Source organism: Arachis duranensis, chromosome 3, assembly GCF_000817695.3.
Source record: "Arachis duranensis cultivar V14167 chromosome 3, aradu.V14167.gnm2.J7QH, whole genome shotgun sequence".
Classification (NCBI taxonomy): Eukaryota; Viridiplantae; Streptophyta; class Magnoliopsida; order Fabales; family Fabaceae; genus Arachis; species Arachis duranensis.
This window is the reverse complement of record NC_029774.3, coordinates 4,890,928-4,898,836: the sequence shown is the minus strand read 5'-3', so window position 1 is coordinate 4,898,836 and position 7,909 is coordinate 4,890,928. Positions and strand designations below refer to the sequence as shown.

The 7,909-nt window shown below is 31.2% G+C and overlaps 1 protein-coding gene across 1 annotated transcript; it reads left to right on the top strand.

The window, feature by feature from the left end:
* The first annotated feature begins 5,715 nt into the window (after positions 1–5,715).
* Positions 5,716–7,181, top strand: LOC107477031 (protein SHI RELATED SEQUENCE 3). Its single transcript, XM_021136607.2, has 2 exons — positions 5,716–6,036; positions 6,532–7,181. The coding sequence occupies exons 1-2, from the start codon at positions 5,730–5,732 to the stop codon at positions 6,894–6,896; spliced, it is 672 nt and encodes a 223-aa protein (XP_020992266.1). The 5' UTR covers positions 5,716–5,729; the 3' UTR covers positions 6,897–7,181.
* The last annotated feature ends 728 nt before the right edge of the window (positions 7,182–7,909 follow it).

Below are 7,909 nucleotides of genomic sequence, written 5' to 3'. Positions count from 1 at the left end.
AAAATTTATATCATTTTGAAGCCCCGGATGTTAGCTTTCCAACCCAACTGGAACCGCATCATTTGGACCTCTGTAGCTCAAGTTATGGTCGTTTAAGTGCGAAGAGGTCGGCTTGACAACTTTCCGGTTCTTTCATTTCTTCATGAGTTCTCCAACTTTTCATGCTTTCTTTCTTCATTCCCTTGATCCAATCTTTGCCTCCTAAACCTTAAATCACTTAACAAACATATCAAGGCATCTAATGGAATCAAGGAGAATTAGATTTAGCTATTTTAAGTCCTAAAAAGCATGTTTTCACTCTTAAGCGCAATTAAGGGAGAAGTTATAAAACCATGCTATTTCATTGAATAAATGTGGGTAAAAGGTGATAAAATCCCCTAAAATCAATACAAGATAAACCGTCAAAATGGGGTTTGTCAGGAGCCCAGCGCCCTCGCTAGTACATTGATCCGGGCTCCGGCTCTGATACCATCTGTAATAGTCCAGATCACCCACTAGCACGATATTGTCCGCTTCGGCACACAAGACCTCACGGTTTTGTCTTTGGCGATAAGGATGATAACCGAAGTCTCCCACACTCACTCATCAAAACGTGTCATGCTAGGGAGAGGTATCCACACCCTTATAAGACATGCTTCGTTTCCCTCCCCAATCGATGTGGGACCTTACACCAACCACCATAATATGTTTTCAGAAGTAACCATCCAAATGCAACAAAGAACGACATCCATATTTGAAACCTTGTTTGCAAGCATCTAGGTAAATGTACAGTTTATCAAAAACAGGGGGAGCCTCTGGAATTGGCATGAGCTCCAGCCTGGCTGATGAGCCTGGATTGCTACTTAGTATTTGCTCACAATAATCCCTCGTTCTCTTTTATTGTTTCCTTTTGTTTCTCATGATCTTGTCCCTAGCCTCTTTCACTGCTCTATAAACCATCTTAAGATGGGGACACAGGGAAAATTCCTCTTTAAGGAAATCAATTGCCTCCTTCGTATTCATGTGTGGTTGGGTTGACATCCGCTTCTCGATTTTCTTACTAAGCTAGTGCTGATCAACAGCGTTACTGCCCAAATCCCTTGCACAAGTGTGATCTGGATGGTACGTCTTGACTTGATAACACTGCAAATTTTTGTTGTATGACAAATGAACGATCCTTGTCATTTTTTATCCACTTCAATTTCCGCCCCTCAACAATGAACGAATCTTTAACTACCTCCTTAAACATGTCCACAGTGACAAACCTAGTTCCTAACTCAAACCTACCCTCACTATGAGCATAATCATCATCAAATTCTAGAAATTTATTACCTCTGCCTTCATCATTAGATGATATGGGAGTATACAAGTCTTCAGACTCATACTCAAACATGATTTCCTCCACCTCCGTTGGGACCTCACTAACATAAAACCCACCCCACTACATTATCGAGCTGCACATCAGGCCCCTGATCCCCAGCTTCACCATGTATTCCAGCATTTCTGTTCCCACTACCTTCTCCTCTTTCATTAGTCCTTGTGTCAAATTGTCTCTTCCTCTTCCCTTGCTTCTTTGGAGTAACTACCTTCTTTTTTGGAGTAACTACCTTCTTTTTATGCTTCACACATATTTTTCTCTTACCAGCAGTAACCCCACCATTACTGTCAGTTTCAGTACTATCACTCTTAATTTTAGCCGGTGGAGGTTTATACAACACGTCCTCCGTATTCTCGTACCCGTCATCAGATGAAGAGGATGCATTCAGTTCCTCTGCAGTTTCATCCACCTCCCTTGCAGTATCTCTGTCCTGGACAGCATCGTCAACAACCTCCAGATCATCAACAAGGTGGTCAAAGTATATATGGAACTCACCTAGCCCTAAGTTCTTTATTAAGTTCTCTTGCATTGCGTTGATCCCTGCATCCCCAGTCAATATGTTCATTCCGAATTCAATGTCAGTGCTTGTTGGATCATACCAGTATACTGCCTTGTATGACTGGTATCCCAAGCCCTTAAATAATGTCATAAGGTCTCTGAAATTAACAAAGTCTATGTGCATCTCAGGGAACCTCTCTTTCTTTTCATTTTGATAAACCATGTTTCCATCAATTGCTCTGACAAAGGTCCCTCTATGGTGAAAGACCAGCACCACAAACACGTCAACCATCTGAAATTAACCCGTGCATAACTAGGATTAAAATAAAAAACACATAAACACAAAATATGAATGAAACCACATTGCCCTAACACAATCCCTCCCCCTAATCCTACACAGGACGTTGTACACCCCTCTTTCATATTCTATCTTACACTGTAAACATGCACACACATTGCCTTCCTAGCTAAGCATTGCAATCTTATCCTCTGACGAAGACAGCAACCACGACCTCAGCGCAAGCTTCTTCTCATCTTCTGGCACCAACTTCAACCCCACACCTATTGCTGTTCTACGTGTTGTATTTTTTGGAGGGGAAACAGAGACGAAGGAGTTTGATCGTCTTTGGCTTAGGGTTTTCAATAATTCTCTCACTCAAGTATGGGTCTTCTGGGTATTGTGTACGGGGATTCAACTGTGTTTGGAGGGGAGGTAACGAAACGGCGTCGTTTTCGTCTTTGTGGACTTATATATCCTGTTTCCAAAAGCTCACTGTCACGTAGATTCCGTAACGGCCAGGTTAGCGCCACCCCTGCCAAGTCAGAGTTTTCCGTCCAGTCCAACTGCATGAATTTAATCGAAGGATTAAAATGTCCACATTTTACGGAAGTGAGGGACTTAAATATACTTTTCCATCTTTAAAAACGAAAATATCCGCAAAAAAAAAAACAAATTTTCTCTCGTTTTGATCTTTTAAAAATCATTTTGTCTGTACTTAAATTTTGTTTTATGATTTACCTTACAATAAATATAAGTTTTACTCAAAATGAAAATTAGACTCCATATCTTAATTAACTATAATAAAATAACAAAATGTTAAATTTAAACATAAGTGCATGAAAAAATGAAACCACAAACATCTTTTGGCTTTTTTTTTAATGGATTTTCATTACGTGTTATGCGTTGTTATGAATTATTGGGATATATATTGTATTGACATGGAGTTAATTTTAAAAAAAAATAATAATACATAAATTGGAGAGTAGGTATTGTGAGAAAGAGAAAACTTAATCTCTTATTTGTGCTCAAACTTAATTGATGAATAAATTAAATCCTAAATATTATGTGTGCGATTTTTTTTTGTCAAATGTATAGCAAATCAGAAAATAGATTTTGTAGTTAAAAAATAAAAATTTTAAAAACTCAAATTGGTGAATTAGAATTGAGAATTTAAAAAATTTAGCCTCCAATTTATATCATACTAAATAAGATTCTTCTATTTATTAACAGTAGTTATCTTCTATATCTCGAATAACACTCGAAATTTAAATAATAATAGCGAATACATTAATTTTTTCAATATGAAAAATAAAAAGTGACATCTTTTCCCCTTTGTTTCAATTTTGTCTGACCAACCCACTCTTAATTTGAATGATTTATTTTTCACTTGTTGGAAAGTAGGTTTCTTAAACTTTAATCGGCGGTAAACGTAGGTCAAAGTCTAAGTGAGGCACTTGTGAAGTGATGGGACGAATCTTTAACATACCAAACCAAGGTGTGAACTTTAATTTACTGTCCATGTCCGTATAGTACTATACCTAGATTATATATTGATAGACAGATGCAAATTAAATTAAAGTCGAGACTACTATCTGTTCCAAATCACCATCATAAACTCTAGCCATTATTATATGTGCCTGTATTTTACGAACTTTGTCTCACCTTTCTACTACTACTATCATTTTCTTTTCATTAAATTTTCTTCCTACAATAATAAGTTCCATGCCTTTGTGGAATTTACTCCAATATGTAGAGTAGAATTTATTCTATCTCCACTATTATTGATTGGCACCTTAACTTCTATTATTTATTTATTTATAAGTGAGCCACATCTATTTATTCTTACTATTAAGAATATTAATAAAAATATTGTATTTATATATACACTAAAAATAAATTGTCAAATGACTTGTATGTTATATATTTATATATAAATACATAAATTATCTTATATGTTTTATATTTTAATGTATATTTTATACAAATAATTTATTTATTGTTTAATTTTTAATATATAAATTATAAATTTAATTTTAATATTTAAAATAATTTACACGTTAATTATACAACAAAAATATAAATTGATTGTGTATGAATAATTATAAAATTATTCAAAATATGAGAAAAAAAAGAAATTTTTTTTATAGGTATTAGACAGAAAAGATAAAATTCAAAAAGAACATTCACATGAGTTGTATTTCTCTTTAAATGAAAATTAAATTAATAAAAATAGATTAGTTAAATTTAAAATGTAAATAATGTCATCTAATTAAAAATAAACTAAATTAAATATTTTTTTAGTAATATTACATGTCATGTCATGAACACTCTTTTATTTAGATATATACACTACTTTAACATAAACATTCAGAATAATGTTAGAATTACTATTTTAACTTGTGGATGTCAATTTTTTTTTTCTATACTCATTTTTAACTAAAGAAACTTAAAATAATGGGAGAATAATAAAAAATATCTTTTGTCAATTACCTCATTTAAGACTTATCTTGAGTGAAGAGAAATATACTGAATATAATATTATAATCATTGGTTAAGATACTGTCCGTTTAAAATGACTTCAAACCATAAAACAGCTTCCCTCAATTTTTTTTTTCAAAAAGCTTTGTTTAAAAACTTTATGAAATTATCTTATTCATTTGTTATCTTTTAGTTCTTCTCATTGTTTTTCATTTTTTATTAGTTAGATACAATAAAATTTAAAAAGTTATCCTTTGAGTGTTTTATTGGAACATCTAACAACAAAGTCTATTTAAGTTTATTTCACTTTAAAAGAATTTATTTATATCTCTTTTGATATTAATAAATGTCTTAACACTTTTCTATTATTATCTTATATTTTTAGTTCTTGTAATACTTATTTACTATTAATTAATAAAAGTATTTTTTTTTTACAAATTTATCGGTTATTAATCTCTTATTTTAATATTTTATTTAATTTTATTGAAATTATACCTAAATCACACCTGCATCCGATTACTTAATATCATATCATTAAAAATAATTATATTTTATATTAATTGTGTAAATAATTACTAAAAAACAGATGTGATTAAACGATCATATAATAGTATACTAAAATTAAGTTCATAAATAATATAGTTAATATTAATATTTGTTAAGTGAATTTATTTTTGGTTTAATTATTCTGTTAGTTCATATAGTTTTGCGAAATTTTTAATTAGGTCTTTGTACTTTTTTTTCTTTTTAATTGAGTCCTTACATCATAATTTTTTTAATTAGGTCTCTACACTTTTTTTCCTTTTATTTGGATTTCTACACCAATTTTTCTTTTTTAGTTGGGTCCCTATAAAATTAAGTCCATTACTGTCAAAAGGAACCTAATTAAAAAAAAATTTGTACATTGACCCAATTTAAAAGAAAAAAAGTATAGAGATTTAATTAAAAATTTTATAAAACTACAGAATCAATAGAATAATTAAACTTCTATTTTTTAAGCAGTGTATAGTATGTTTTTTGATATTATATATAAAGTAGTAGAGTAGTAGAGTCTATATAGTAGAATATAATTGTTGAAGGGGATGAACAATATAGAGGAAATTAAAGGCATCGAATATGGAAGGGCAAGAAGCATTGAAAGGTACTAGTAGTTTTTCTTCAAAGTGTTCAGACTGTGGGAACCAAGCAAAGAAAGATTGCTCATACACAAGGTGCAGAACTTGCTGCAAGAACAAAGGATTTCACTGCCCAACCCATGTTAGAAGCACTTGGATCCCTGTCGATAGAAGACGCCATAAATCATCCTCATCATCATCACTAGTACTCATGGATCATCATCACTCTTCTCTCACTACAAATCTACACTTCCTTCATCATCAACATATCCCTAAAAGGCACAAGCACACCCCATATTCATCATCAGGTAACACGTTCATACAACTCATTTTATTAGCAATGTTATATTATATGCCAACTTTTATTTGTTATTCTTGTAATAAATTATTTTTTTCACAAATTTAAACTCACCCGAATTTTTTTTGGATTTGCATGAAATTTATATAGATTTTTTTATTTTATTTAGTTTATACTTAAACTTTTCTTTTATAATTAATAAAAATCAAATTTTAAATTTGTTGTTATCAAAATTATGATATTATATCACGAGGTCATTTCTCGTTGTATATACTTTTAACTATTTATATGAGGTATTAAAATTAGTTATACCGTAAAATATATATTAAAATTAAAATAAGTTAAATTATACATATTTCTATACATAAATATATGATAACTGATTTGGTAAATAATTTTTTATTTTGATTTCCTAATATTGTCATATATACTAATTTATCAAAGTTTAATTAAGAACATTATTTATATGATGAATATTGTTTGACTGTTGATATATGATGTATAGAGGAGTTTCCAGCAAGTATGAGTTCGGTGGCAATATTCAGGTGCGTTAGGGTGCGTTCGATGGATGAAAGTGTTAATGAAATTGCGTACCAAACATCTGTCAACATTGGAGGACATGTTTTCAGTGGTCTTCTTTATGATCAAGGCCCTCATCAACCACCACCATCAACCTCCATAGACCCTCACCTACACAGTAATACTAATAATCTCAATCTTATGATGATGAGTAATAGTAGTAATAATAATGTTCCAACCATTATTGATGCTCCTCCTCTTCCTCACGATCAGCCTTTTCTATCTTCTTCTACTTCTTTTGTTAGGCCTCCTACTATGCCATATTATTTTTCACACCCTCCTAAACCTTGATTAAATTTAATTTGTTTCTTAATTATTATTATATCTTGCTCATCATATGAAAAACGTGACTATATATAGGAACTTAATTAGATGATTACCATGGAACTCTAATTCAGCTAACTAATTCAGCTACCTTCATCTCATGTATATTATTATTATCGTTAGAACTTTCTTCTAGAAGTAGCTAGCAAGATGAAAGGGATTAAGAGACAAAGTCATTAATAAATAAGTGAGAACCTATGAAGGAGATTATTATTATTGTTGTTGTTGTTGTTAATTTAGTTGAAACTTGGAGACTCGGTCAACTTATATATATACATTTATATTCATTTGTTACACATGTACCTACGTGATTTGATACACTATAGTACTACTGTAGGATGATGTAGCATAATGTATACTTGCCCATGCCCCTATAACAAGTAGGTTTTGTTTTTCCTCTCTTTGTTTTGTCTTGTTGCTCTATTTGTTTTCGTGATACGCTTTATATAATCTTTTAATCTTTAATGTTAATGATAATGTTCCTACTTCGTGTCGTGCCATTCTGTTACTACATGTACTTTGCCAACTTTAAGCAATATATATATATATATGTCGGAAAATAATCACCGAAGATGTGTGAAATGAACACACGATTCGGACGGTGCCATGTTTATAGAATATAGACTATAATATAGGGTGCATCAAACCCAAAGTCTCTAGATAGGAACAACGATTTAATTAGTAGCATACATGATATTAGTAGTTAGTACATAACATAACTAGTAGAGAGAGAGATTAATTATGCTGTTTGGTGGCAACATTAAAAGGATGCACTTTTGCTTGTTTAATTTCAAATGATGGTAGAGATACATTCACTGATCACCAAATACTCCATGTCTCCACAAGCAGCTTATGTATTTTTTCAATTAAGCACAAAATCATATGCCATAATATATTATTTTCAACAGTGTTTTGTATAAAATAATTTAACCATCAAATTAATTATTATATATTTATGTATGTTTATATATATATTATTT